Below are 14,402 nucleotides of genomic sequence, written 5' to 3' on the forward strand. Positions count from 1 at the left end.
CAGTGGGCGTGTATGTCATGCCTGACGCTGTTCGCGGATATTTTGACTCTACTCTCTTGGAATTCATGAAAATCTTTTAATCTCTGCTCGTGCAACATCACACGCGCTCGAGCCGAGGCGCAATATCCTGAGCACAGAAGGCATCCAGGTATCTTTGAGAAGACCAGCCTTTACAACTCACCTCTGTTAGATCAGAACTGAGCACACAAGAGGGACACCTCTCTACAATTAACTGGGAGACAACTTTACGCGCACTGGAGACATTTCCATCACTTCTTCCCATTTTTGCGCTCAACGGCGCAGGTGTTTTATGCAAAGCTGTTTTTTTTAACTTTCTCACCGGTCTTCAAAAGACTTTTGCGCCAGTCTAGTGACATTTACGGACGTTTAACTTCAAGTCTGCTTAAAGTGATCGACATCAACAAGAGAAATGGATAACAGCTCTGGTGGTGGTAAGATTAATTTTAACATTATGTTAACTGCTCCTTTATACCATGCTGATTTAGACATATGATCATTGGTTGGTGTTTTCATTCATGTTGTTGCCATCAGTCAATAGGGATAAGTATTTAGCTTTGTCTGACTCAAACCTTAAAAAAAAAGAAAAATTATTTAAAAAGTGAGAAATACTTAATCAAACATTGTGCAAAACACTTAAAGCTCCATATGTGCATACTTGACAATTATGTAACCTATGTGAGTTGTCATGCACGAAATATATTTTTCATGCAAGTGTTTGACTGATGTTGGTCATCTTATTGGTTTATGAAAATTCGGCATTTAATGACGTCAACTTGTTTCTAAATTCAATAAAAACACAATTACGACTTTACGCAAACTTATGAAAACAGTTGCTATAAACTGCGTTTAAATGTCGAAAGGCATCGCCAGGACTGCAGCTCTGCTGACAGAGAACTGTGCCATATGGTTATAGGGAGGCTGGCCACTTCCTGTCTCTCTCTCTCCATGAAAACAGACTCACGTGGACCTACAGTAGACCTACACTGGCTGTCACTGTAATCATTATCTGTCCGAGCCAGAACTTCAACTCTGCACTGACCCTTTATCATCTCACGGGGGGGAAACAATGAAACTTTGGCGTACAGGGTGTGTTTGTTTCCATTATCAAAGCCATCGCTTTAGTGCCTGCAGCATAAGAGTTGATAACCGCAGGACTTTCATCCGATAAGTGGTATTTAGACAGCACTTTCTCGAGGTCAGCCAAAGGTGGACATGCTTTCCTCTCCTAACTGACGGTGAATCATTTACAAAGCGCAGTCACGTTCCAGCACAGGTGATGGGCGCACCCTAGGCACCGTTGTTGTTACTCGAATCTGTGGGCATCACTAAACCCTCTCACCGAGTTATGACTTTCTATTAATGTTGACAAAGTAGGCCAGTGTTGTCACGGAACAAGCAAGGAAGTTAAATGATCAACCACAGATAATAGGTGCAGTATTAGTCAGCCGATAAAGATGAAGACTGCATGATGGGCTTTTCTGGTGGTGTTTGATGTTCGGAGGATGCTCGGTGTTGTGGTGGGGACAGTTGGCAATTTCAAGCTTTTAAATGATTGTCTGTTTATATATTTTTGTAATATAATTGTTTATTTTCAAGTTAAATGGCAGTGCATCTTTTAACTTTCCATGGGTCTGTAATTTGTTCTTCCTCTCACCGATCTAAATCCAAATGACCACCTTGAAGTGGTTTCCCTGACCTTTTGTTTCAATTAGTAATTGGAATGCACATGACTTCAGTTTAGTTTTTTCAGAGGTCGGTCTAGTGATAGAAACAAAGCTCATAAACATAATAACTTGGCAAAAATATAGCTGCACCGGTGGGCTGTAAGGCTCATAAAGTCGAGATCAAATGAGAGAGAGAGAGCGAGAGAGAGAGAGAGAGCGAGAGAGAGAGAGAGAGAGAGAGAGAGAGAGAGAGAGAGAGAGAGAGAGAGAGAGAGAGAGAGAGAGAGAGAGAGAGAGACAGACAGACAGACAGACAGAGAGTGTGTGTGTGTTGACACAGAGCCCCAATTCCTCCTGCAGAGATGATTGGGTTGGGTTGGAGGGGTTTCATGCAAATGCATTATTCCCCCAAAAGATTATTGTAATGATTCATTCATACAATTGCATTTCCTATATTCCATACCGTACAATATAGACCCAAACAGATCATATGCAGAAATACACTGTCATAACTGTCATTAGTTGTAACATAACAGTTGGTAGGGGAGTTTGTGATCGGCTGTAACATTTTACAGTCCAACATTTTAGAAAAACAAAAAACCTGTAGGTCTACATCTTCATTATGCATATTGGAATATGTGTTTGCCAAAATCAATATTTTCATGATCTGTAGATACTTGTCCTCATGTGAAGGGTCAACCGTACTTTGGCGTGGGAGTCAGTTGTAACAAGTTCTTGCCTAACACAAATACCAATTTGCTCAGTTCAGCCCAGTCTTCTAGTCCGGGAGGAATGTAATTACATGTAATTAAAAGTACAGTGTATGGGAATGTAATGAAACCGGGTTGCTCAGTTGCACTAGGTCTTAGATTATCTGTCAAATGCTCAGCAAACCGACTGACTTCCTCCACTGTCCACTGCATTACTTTGTACACTGTATGTTCTCACTCACAAATACAGTACGTCCCCTCACACTCCCCTGGTGGAGGCTTTCTGAAAAGCAATAGAAGACCTTACAGCGGTATTTCACATATTGTTGGTAAACTAGATGCAGCACCTGGCTGACGGTGCAGGTGGTGCTGCTGGTAGTGCACAATCAGACCACCCCGCTGCGTAGCACGCTGCTTTATTACAGTAGATTCGTCTGTTTAATTATAAGCCCCTGGCGGACTGTAGGTGCTCTGGCTTCTGGCTGGAGCGCGGATTCATGTCTTTCCAGTGAACGCTCTGTCAAAAGTCTCCTCACGTGGCTCTCCTCACAGAGCCGCGTGCGACGCGTGAGATGCCCGCGCCCTCCTCCCGCCTCACGCCGCTTCCCCGCTCGCACGGACGCTTCTGTGCTGATGCCGCCTGCGGTGATAGTGAGCTTGGTCAGTGGGTCAGCGATTCATTGCGTTCACTTTTTTTTATCCACTCTCGTCACGTTTTGTCGCCTCATGCGCCGTTTGCTTGCTCTCTCTAAACAATGCCTAAACAGATATAGAAACATAGAAGCTGCGTCTCTCCTGCAGATAAAATCATACAATCCGGAAAAGGATGTTTTTCAAATCATGTTTGACTGAGCACATCGTGCCAGTGCAACTTTAGCAACATCAAACCATACACCAGGCTATTTAGACTTAAGATTTCAAATCATATCGTGGTATTTATAAATTATAACTGTAACTACAACTCCTCAACTGCATGAGAGTGCGTGATGCAGTATCAGAGATATGCTCGAGGTGCATGCACATCATTCTAAGTTCTATTGACCTTAGATAAGCCTGAGTTAATGAAGTATACTGCAAACACCCAAGTGTTCACAGATTGGCCATGCTTAGTAGCACAGTAAACACTGCATTGCTCTAAGGAAGCAAACCATATGTTCATGGAGTTTACACCACAAGGGCAAACAAACACTATCACCTTAACTGTCAACTACATGGAAGTCTCTACATGTCCTGCAAGGTGAACGAGTGAAAGTAGGAGATAAAGAACTAAAGAGAAACGGGGAGGAGAGGAGAGGAGAGGAGCTGCTGTGCCTGCAGTGCTCACTGCTCACGTTTCTTTGCCTGCCTTCAAGTTCCTGGCAGATTAGTGTTGGCATGGGTAGCTTAACATGGGCATTGAGGAAGGATTTAATGCAGTTTAATACATGTAAAACAGCTAGTTGTTTGATATCACAAGCTGCCAAAACTAAGAATAAAAACAGCTTTACTTAAATGTCTTGCAATGTTTGCATTAAAGAATATAAAATGACAATATCATATTTTCCCTCAAACACGATGCGGACTGAGGGCAGATGACAACTAATATCTTCTTTGCAGGTGGCAATTATGCTATGATCACAATAAAACAAATAATGTGTTTATCAACATGATATAACGTGTATTGACCTTTCGACGATGACACTTGCAGGTTTGCATATCCCTCTATCACCAATGTTGGGAATTCCTCCTTTTTTTATATATTTCACTTTGTCATTTTGACCGTCTCTCTGCTGGACTCAACTGTAGGCGAGTACACGAGTTGTTATATCATTACACCAGCGAGTCCATACAGTTGAGGCTTTTCCTTTGCAAAAACGTGACTCATGTTCTCCGACCGTCGGTGGCGCATGAACAGCAGTGGCTTAGAGACTCGGTGCCACCGCACGCCCGGGGAGCTTCCCAGTCAGCGTGTGTTTGTAAACACCGATCTGACTTCAGATCGTTATGTATTTCCACACGAGACTGCGGATTTGCTTTGGGCAGCAACCGTGTCAGGAGTCCATGCATGTGAGGCGCCGGTCAGGTGTCGTGCTGTTAGCTGGCGCTGGGCACGGTGCCAAGGGAGCGAGCGAGGCTATTATTGGAGCGGAGGAGGCGGCAGCAGCAGCAGATCCAGCAGACACGTGAGGCCGTGTCCCAGCTCATCCACAACGCATGACTGGGGGGGGGGGGGGGGGTGGAAGAAAACACTTCAGAAACAACCACATTGGAACGACAACTACATGGTGCCTGTATAAATGCTGCATTAGCATGACGCAGGACTCCTTTACAACAACGTGGCGCTTCGATGGTGCTTCTACTGGAAGCCTGCTTGCTTTGTTGCTGGGCTCCCAGCAGTATTTTTAGCGCCCACTTTATCCGCGTGAGCGTGAAGGATGGATGAGGCAACGACGCATCAAATTCTCAGAGCCGTTCACTGCTGCCCAGAACTTATGCAACATTACACCCCATCACATCCAAAGCGTAGCGTAACGGTTTAAAGGGAGTATGGATGGCCAACTTTAATTTATGATGCAACTTAATTAGGTTAATTAAGCCAACAATTGCAGGCATGGCATACATAATAATCATTTAATAATAATACTTTAGTAACAATGCCACTTGTTATCAATATCTAAATGACATTGTGTGCTTTAAGGAGGAGCTTGAACTCTCGGCTCAGAGGTCTGATGTTCTCCACTCTTTCCCTTGTCTGCAGGAGTCATCCTGTACGCAGGCTCCTCTGGCAGTTCGAGCCCCAGCCCTGGCAGCCCCTCCAGTGGGTACCAGACACAGTCCCCTTCTTTACACTCCCAGCCCTCATCTCCAGAGGAGGTCACCTTCACAGAGATTGGGACGTTTAAACATAGGGCAGCTGGGTGCACCACCCCTTCCTCCAAACTGATATTCCAGTTCCCAGAAGTCTACAGTTCCCCCCCAGCAGCAGCCATTCCACAGCACACCTATGCGCACCCCATCGCAGGAAAGAGGCCTTGCGGATTCACGGGAACTTTCACAAGTAAGTGTTTCCTCGTTGTCGATATGCATGAAGATAGACGTTTGATTGGCGCTTTTCGAGTTTATCTAACTGTCTGTTTACCCTTCCTCAGAGACGGGTGGAATGGTTCTGCTTTGCAAAGTCTGTGGGGACATTGCATCTGGTTTCCACTATGGAGTGCATGCATGTGAGGGTTGCAAGGTAAGCCACTGAAAAAATCATGTGTTGTTCAATAATGTGTTGGCTTCAGTGCACCAGTTTCATGTGCTTTTTCTGTTGCTCTTTTTGTCTCAGGGTTTTTTCCGCCGCAGCATCCAGCAGAACATCAACTACAAGATGTGTGTCAAGAATGAGAACTGTCTGATCATGCGCATGAACCGCAACCGGTGCCAGCACTGCCGCTTCAAGAAATGCCTCTCTGTTGGCATGTCAAGAGATGGTGAGACATCATGACACATTTCTTCTTTTTTTTTTTACTAGAAAGGCCCTCATGCAGTTCTGCCAGAGTGCCACAGTGCTCTGATTAACCAAAGCAGCAGGGAAATAGGCTGCCTGAGAGAGGCACAGTGCTGATATAGGTCTGTGTGAAACATCTATTGCGGAAAGTCTTTTGAGGTCATCGTGCCAGTAGCTCAGCCTCTCACTTTATCATCAGACCTGCACCTGTCTTGCTCTTCTGTGTCACTCACTGCGCTGCCAAAGATTACCATCTGGCCTTGTCTCACTCTCTTAAGTTTCGAGGTGTCTTTCTCATGCCCTTTGCAGCATCCTCCCACAATACTCTTTCCTGTACGTTCTTGTTCAGTACAGCCCATCCTCCTCCACGTATACCCACCGTGTTCCCTCAGCTCTCTTGCGTCTCCCTCTCAGACAGTGATTTATGAGAAGAGGAGCCTTGAAGTCCCCGAAGCTATCTATCATTTGGAAAACTGCGGCAAACACAGGAATTATTTTAGGAAATTGGAACAGGGTCAACTTGATTACCTTGTGTATGCCCATAGAACATCTTACTGCAATTAATGAGGGATAGGACAACAATTAAGCAAGGGATGCAGAAAAGAGTCAGTCGTTGTGACAGGCTTTATCAGGTGTGATGCTCACATCACCTAGTTTAAGTTCTGAAAACTGAACACTGATTGATCGCCTATCGTCACAGATTAAGAAAACAGCTGGGCTGACCTAGAAAAACAATACAGAATTTGGCCTATAGTGTACTCGTACATCATGACCTACTTGGTGTAGTGTGCCTGCTTTCTTCTTCTCAGTATGGTTTCTGCTCATCTCCACCCTTCAGTACCCTGCATTGCCTAATCTAGTAAACAGGTTTGTGTTATTTCTGCACGTGCTTGACACTTCTGGTGCACAGAGAATATAGGGTGGCGATATGCGACTCAATAAGTCAGGTCGACCCTTTTAGAGGCGATTTTCGAAAGCAATAAGGACCACAACCTAGAAACCCGTTTTTGCTTTGCTTCAGTCATTACGAAAACAGGAAAACCGCAGGCAACTGCCTACAGACCACAATAAATAGTACACCCTCATTTCACACCAAGCAGCTGTGTGACTTTGGCTCTGCAATATATTGACATTAATAAGTCCATTGGCATGATGGCACACTTTTCTGAAAACCATGATGAAAGGGATTCATCTCCTGCCACATTATTGGCCACATCCTCATCAAAGGATCCTGCTGGCAATGAACAGATTACCGTATCTTTGATAAACATAGCAATATACTGTCCATATTACTGGGTCAAGTAGATCACCTCACTTTACCCAACACTGCAGCTTTGTGTTTTTATGTAAATTGCTTATGTTTAACATATGAGAATAACAGTATATTGCCTAAAAAGGTATTGCTGCTATACACATTTTTTGCTATACATCCAGAAAAAAGTTTCAAACATGCTATTCATGCAAAGGTCTTTGAAGCTGTACCAGCGCAACTTGTCTGCCTTATCTAACTACACATTGCACGCACACACAGACACATACTCTCCCTTTCTATGCATCACCGTCTCTCATGTCAGTCCACATTTCAAGCCCACCTCTCGAGTCCTTCTCCCTCTCACATACTTGGTGCCAGTGACATCACGCTCACGTTGCCCCACTGCCCTACTTACAAATGGAGGGAGGGAGCGGGAGAGGAAGGAGACGAGTGGATAGAGGAGAGGGTGAGGCAGATGGTAGCAGGAGGTCTATAAATAGCCTCTCCAGCTGATAGTTACTGTGGAAAGAGGGATGAGGCGATGGGCGAAGAGAGGGAAGTTTCATATCAAAACTTAAATGATTCTCCTTGAAATCACTCACCACTTAAGGGGATTTTATGCTTTTGATGTATGCATGTGTATAAAAAGGTGTAATAGGTCATGTTTCAATATGCTCAGCTTCTAGCCAGCATAATTAACAGTAGCAGTCCTGTCTTTCCTAAATGGCAACACTGTATTGTTAGGATGCACCTGCCTTTTGATCTTTAAGAAAATAATTTGTCTTGGGGGTCATTTTAGTGCTTGCATCTTTATAATCTTAAATCATTAAAAAAAACAAAAAAACTCTGAAAACATATAGAACAAAACATATCCAGTGTAATTGTCCATGTTGTCACACTGACTCAAAGCTGATCTGTCCTCCCTGCTTATGTCTTCTCTAGCTGTGCGTTTTGGCCGCATCCCCAAGAGAGAGAAGCAGCGACTTCTGGATGAGATGCAAAGCTACATGAACAGCCTCAATGAGTCGGCGGCCATGGACATGGACTCACCGTCAATGAGGGAGACTTCCAGCAGCCCAGAAGATGGCCACTCAAAAGAGGCCATTGGGGCCATCTCCAGAGCCTACCGTGATATCTTCACCAGCAGCAACAGCCACGAGAGAGCAGCCAAGGCTGCAAACATGACCACCAACAATAACACATCTCCCTTTTCTCAGGGTGCCAGTTTTACCCAAGTCTCCGCTCAGCCCACCTCCGCCCTGAGTTATCAGTCGTGCCCTGTTGCGTCTGCCACTCTATGCCCAGTTGTCCCTAATGGCAACCAACCTACATTCCTCAATGTGGACAACAATCGCTACACCTACTTAGTGTCAGCAAATCAGAATCATGATCAGTCTAACAGTGCAACCTCTCAAAAGGGAAGCTCTGCCAATCATAACAGTTTTTGCAATGCAGGAAGTACCCAAAATCAGCCCACCTGCCCATGGAAATTAGCTTCAGGTGCTAAAGTGCTGGTAAGTGCAGGAAGCATACTAAAGCAGATCAAGACTTTGTAATATATCTTGTCTGACAAACAGCTTATGATTCTTTCGATGTCCTTTGTCTTTCTCTAAGGCCTGTCCTCTCAATGCGTGGCCTGTATCAGGGGCAGAGCGCACGAGTCAGGGGATATGGGAATCCTTCTCGCAGTGTTTCACTCCTGCTGTCAAGGAGGTGGTAGAGTTTGCCAAGGGCATCCCAGGATTTCAGGAGCTTAGCCAACAAGACCAAGTCATGCTGCTCAAATCAGGCACCTTCCAGGTAATGACATACATTTCAGATGAGTTGTTAAAAATATGTGGCTCCTTCTTTGTGATTCCAAATGTTGGTTTTCGTATTTGTCTCAAACTGATCTTTTTGCTCCCGTTTCTTTCGACTGTTTCGTGTGTGTTTAGGTTCTGATGGTTAGGTTCTGCACCTTGTTCAATGCTGAGGAGCGTACAGTGACTTTCTTGAATGGCCAAACGTACCCCCTGTCCACCCTGCGGGCCTTGGGCATGGGCTCTCTGCTGGACGCAATGTTTGACTTCAGTGAGAAGCTGGGCTCCTTGAGGCTAGAACCTGATGAAATGGCCCTCTTTATGGCTGTGGTGCTGGTCTCTGCAGGTGAGAGGTGCACTATTTACCTAATGTGTCGGAAAACAGTGACAAAAGCTGCAGAGCAGTGACATTTGTTAATGGACCAATAATGTAGTAACTGTGTCTGTTAACCACTCACACTGGCATCCCTCTGTGCTCCACAGATCGTTCTGGCATCACAGGCATGCGGGCCGTGGAGCAGCTACAGGAAGGTCTGATCCGTGCCCTGCGGTCACTGATCACTCGCCGCCGCCCAGATGACACCACTCTCTTCCCCAAACTCCTCCTGTGCCTGCCCGACCTGCGCACCCTCAACAATCTGCACTCTGACAAACTGTTGGCCTTTCGCATCGACCCATGAACAGACGCTTGTTCATGGAGCACACAGCCACGAACTGTTTTACAGAGAAATATATGACACCACAGAGACACACACAGACACACACACATATTATCTTCCAAGGACAGGACTTCCTTGAAAATTGAGGAAAAAAGGAATTGTGCAATCTGGGGAGTAGTTCTCAAAAAGATAAATGAGGGCATTAGTGAACATATTTTTTGATTCACTATTGATCTTCATGCTTGTTTTGGGACAAATAAACACACAACCTCAACACCTCTTGAGAGACATTTTTCCAGTAAAAAAAAAATAATGGTCATGTAGATTTAGTATTACCCTATTGTGCACTTGCTCATTATATCCAGTGTACTTAAGAATAAAAGCCAGTTCACTTGTGTTTATTCCTTAAGCCGTACAGTATCGACAGGCAGCAGCTGAAAGACAGTTATTATTTAGGGACCATTAGAGATGATTGACAATGTCAGCCTGTGTTTAAGAGAAAGGGAACCTGTATATAATACATAGCAAAATAAGAAATGTTAAGGTAATTATGTGTCAATGTTTCACAAACATACCATCTGTATTAGTACTGGAATGAGACCACTATTTTAATGTGTCACTTGTACACAATAGGATGCATTCTGTTTCTTACTATTTTTGACTGATCTTCCAGAAAGAAATGGCACACCTTGGTTTTAAATATGCCAACTTCATAAGTCAACGGCATTTTTATTTTATCTCAAAAAAACATTGTGTCTGCGTCATTATATTGTATGACAGCTGGACTGATTGAGACGCCTCATGCATGTTGGGTTTTGTAGTTCCTTGGTTTATTTTTATTGCTGTAAATATTATGTTACCCTAATGTTTATGTATCAATGACTGAATTGATGTGATGGATCGGACAGATGACTTTGGTGTAAAGACGGATGTACTGTCCTTCCTGCAATTGGTGGGGCTTTGGCCATGCCAAGGGGGCTTTGCACAGGAGAATATGTAGTCGGGATTCTCAGACGGACGCAATTCCTGCTATCCGACGATGAAACCAACCAGCATAATCCCTGAAATCACCAGCACTCACTCCACATGCACCGTTCCTCTGCCCCCAATGTTTGTCATACAAACACAAGAGATATTTCTGGGTGAGAGATCTTATTTGATTGGTCTTCTCACTGTTTGCTTGTTTGATTGTGGCTGATTGAGCACATCTTGTACATTTTGTAAATCTTTATTCCTAAAATAGAAATGATAAAATTATATAAAGTTTGAATTATGTATTACTCCGCTTGTGCGTCACTCTTTTGTGTCCATTCGGGCAAAATGCAGTAATGAAGATGTAGTCAGGACCAGTGGTGGAAAGTAACTAAGTACATATACTCAAGTATTGTACCATTGGTACAATATTGAGGTACTTGCTGCTTTTATGCATGCTATGTACTTCTCCACTACATTTTAGAGGGAAATGTTACTTTGCAGATTAAGATTTGACATGAAAAAATACAAATAAAATAGAATACATTGTTAAGATTTAAGATTAAACCACTGGTTCTTAATCTTGTGGCCCTCTTACATCAGTAGTGGCAGCTAATAATGACATACAGTAGGCTGTATAATAATGATGAACCTATACTGCAAATCAAAGTGTGCACTGGCACATCTAAATAAAGTTAGAGGCATTTTATTATCAGGTTGCGTTCACTTTAAGAGTGGTGATTGCCTTCATAGCTTAAAAATCTAGGTCAGATAGAGCAAAACAACATAGTTCATTGTCATTATAGCATGTTGTACACACTTCAAATAACGGACTATAAGTAATGTAAATGAATCAAATACAACCTTAAGAGTGGACTGGCACTCTGAAAAAGTTGCAACACAGGATGTGTGGACACGTGACACAACTTTCTCCTACCGCTGGAAATCAGAAAGCGAAGTAGTGACGCCACCTTGTGGTGAAATAATGGATCCAGCATCCAGGAAGTGGCTGGTGTGTTTGCTACCATAGCTCATCAAACACCATCACTTTGTTGTGTTATGTTTTGTATGTCGTGTAACTAATATGGGACTGCTGTCAAATGACACGGTAAGATATCATGTTACAGAAGTGGAAAACGTATGGTACGATAGTGATGCAAAGAACTATTTTATCTTGACGTCGGCAGCAGGTTAGCTTGTAGGTTAGCGTTAGCATGTAACGTTAGGCACTCTCAGCTTTATACGTGTTTTAAGTAAACAAAACTGAATTGACGTAAGTCAGGCTTTCCGCCATTGATGAAGGTAACCCACACTTTACTGCCGTAACTGGCTTGGTAAACTCAATTTTATTGAGTAGCGTTAGTGAACTAACTTGGATTCCTAAAAGTAAAAGCGTATTAGCCAAGTTAGCTGCGGATTTAACATGGCTAATTACTATAGCTAACTTGATCACTGGTAACTCTCTTCTTTCTGTACTTGTTGTTCGCCTTGTATCTCCACAGGTGCTGAGAAACAGAAGGAAGACATTCGAAAACGGACCAGGACCTCAGGTTTGACCGCAAGTGGGTGCCGACTATCACACCATGTTGGTGACAGCATATCTTGCCATCATCTTCCTGCTTGCCCTGTGTGTTGGCCTCGAGCTCACAGCACGCCGCCTCGTCCCCCCTCAGTCTACTCCTGCTGTAGCCAACCCAGTTTTCCGTCGCTTCCAGAGCGTATTCCTTCGGGCATACCTTTTGGCTTTGTGGGCAGACTGGCTCCAGGGTCCTTACCTCTACAAACTCTACCGTCACTACAGCTTCCTGGAATCCCAAATAGCCATCTTATACGTGTGTGGCCTGGCCTCCTGTGTTCTGTTTGCTCCCTTTTCAGGCTGGCTCCCTCAAGTCTTGGGTCGCAGACAGACATGTCTTCTCTTCTGCCTGTCCTACTCTGCCTGTTGTCTCACCAAGCTGTCCACAGACTACTTTGTTTTGATTTTGGGTCGGATCCTGGGGGGTCTGTCCACATCCCTGCTCACCACCACATTTGAAGCCTGGTACGTGCACCGGCATGTAGTCGTCCACGATTTCCCCAGGGAGTGGATCCCCGGTACCTTCACCAAAGCTGCTACCTGGAATCACGGGCTCGCTGTGGGAGCAGGGCTGGTGGCTAACTTGCTGGCTGAATGGCTCCACCTGGGGCCGGTGGCTCCCTTTCTCCTGGCTGTGCCCTGCTTGGCGTGCTGTGGCTGGGTGGTGCTAACCGACTGGGGCAAGGAAGAGGCTGAAGACGGTCCTGGAGGGGACGAACAAAAACTGCCTCTTGGTACTCCAAATGCAGGCGTGACCCGTTTGTCTGCGAGGGCCCGTTTCTCGCGCAGCTGCCATGACGGGTTGCGCTGCCTGCTGTCTGACAGGAGAGTCATGCTCTTAGGTGGAGTGCAGGCTCTGTTTGAAAGTGTCCTTTACATTTTTGTTTTCCTGTGGACCCCGGTACTGGACCCACATGGGCCTCCTTTGGGAATAGTGTTCTCTTGCCTGATGGCTGCCAGCATGGCCGGCTCCTTGCTGTACCGAGTAGCCACCTCCACACGCTATCGTCTACAGCCTGGCCATGTTCTCTGTCTGGCTGTGCTGATGGCCTTCTTCTCCCTCTTCATGCTGACCTTCTCCACTGCCCCAGGCCAACCTAGACCTCATGAATCCTTTCTGGCCTTCCTGCTGCTGGAGCTGGCCTGTGGGCTCTATTTCCCTGCCGTCAGTTTTCTCCAGGGCAGGGTGATCCCAGAGGAGAAGAGGGCCAGTGTGCTGGCCTGGTTCAGACTGCCTCTGCATCTGCTGGCCTGCATAGGGCTGCTGGCGCTTCATGGGGAGATATCAGGAACAGGTGGCGGGGAGGAAGGTAGCGGCACCAGACACATGTTTGGAGGCTGTGCTGTTATGATGCTGGCAGCTTTGATGGCTGTAGTCAGTCTGTTTACTCTGGGCAGAAATGACACAGACCTGAGACTGGAAGGAACCAGAGACGAGGGGGACATGGACTGAGGAGAGGGACCACATATTTATTTATGCTTGACTGGTTTTGAATGTAACGTGCCTGTTTTGTGCGACTAAAAGTAGAGACCCCATGTGTTCCAATGATCATAAGTCTATAGTTTGCCAAATGCAGGACTGAAGGAAATCAAAGTCCAAAGGGGGGGGGGGTTAAAAAATGCAGTTATATTTAATTTCATTTGTACTTGTTACCGTGTTGCTTCTTAGTTGTGTTTTTTTTGGGAGGTACTTTTACTAATCCTGTCTGGGTAGGGCTTCTTTGGGAACATAGCCATATCGACCTTCATTTGTCAAGTAATGTGCTGCAATGTCCAAAACTCCTGTATATCAAACTATTCCAGATAACACGGTATTGCCTCATTATGTGCACCAATAGGGAGATGGGGTGATGTGTTTGACACAATATGTGTAGTTTTATTGAAAAGAGAAATGTACAGTTTGTTGGTTTTACTTTGAATACTTCTTTTGCATCATCTTTGGGATATTTTCTCATATTATCTGTGATCTTTACACTTTTAAATAAAAGCGTACATATGTTACATAATTCATATTTGTTGGATATAACTGGAATTTAATTTTGTGATTATATTGATGTTTTGTAATATGTATTCATCAGTTTGGGTTTCCAAATAATCCAAAATAGTGCAATATTGAATATTTTAATGTATCTTTTCTTTAAAGGGAAAATGTATTCCCAGTTAATGCTGCTCAAGCAGGTTTAAGCTACTTTTTTATTTTATTCAAAATTAACAAAAGCTTTTAGCGTTAATGTGTTCCGCACCAATCATTTAAAAAATACTGTATAGATAATAATG

At 44.4% G+C, this 14,402-nt stretch overlaps 2 protein-coding genes across 3 annotated transcripts; both read left to right on the top strand.

The window, feature by feature from the left end:
• Positions 1-430: 430 nt before the first annotated feature.
• On the top strand, positions 431-10,809 carry nr1d4a (nuclear receptor subfamily 1, group D, member 4a; the record flags this gene model as incomplete). Its single annotated transcript, XM_079179316.1, has 8 exons — positions 431-452; positions 5,133-5,432; positions 5,524-5,612; positions 5,706-5,850; positions 8,062-8,633; positions 8,734-8,919; positions 9,054-9,264; positions 9,402-10,809. The coding sequence occupies 8 exons, from the start codon at positions 431-433 to the stop codon at positions 9,596-9,598; spliced, it is 1,722 nt and encodes a 573-aa protein (XP_079035442.1). The 3' UTR covers positions 9,599-10,809.
• Positions 10,810-11,542: 733 nt separating this feature from the next.
• On the top strand, positions 11,543-14,131 carry mfsd5 (major facilitator superfamily domain containing 5). Of its 2 annotated transcripts, none has more exons than XM_079169077.1 (2): positions 11,543-11,657; positions 12,052-14,131. In XM_079169077.1, exon 2 carries the CDS (start codon positions 12,133-12,135, stop codon positions 13,576-13,578), a length of 1,446 nt encoding a protein of 481 aa, XP_079025203.1. In that variant the 5' UTR covers positions 11,543-11,657; positions 12,052-12,132; the 3' UTR covers positions 13,579-14,131. The 2 variants fall into 2 exon arrangements, with proteins under 2 accessions (XP_079025203.1, XP_079025204.1); XM_079169078.1 differs by lacking the exon at positions 11,543-11,657 and adding an exon at positions 11,733-11,851.
• Positions 14,132-14,402: the final 271 nt, after the last annotated feature.

Source organism: Pholis gunnellus (genome assembly GCF_910591455.1).
Source record: "Pholis gunnellus genome assembly, chromosome: 2".
Taxonomy (NCBI): Eukaryota; Metazoa; Chordata; class Actinopteri; order Perciformes; family Pholidae; genus Pholis; species Pholis gunnellus.

What these genes read in the sequence shown, in the direction of transcription:
- mfsd5 (XM_079169077.1), top strand. Translation starts at nt 12,133, where the DNA reads ATGTTGGTGACAGCATATCTTGCCATCATCTTCCTGCTTGCCCTGTGT.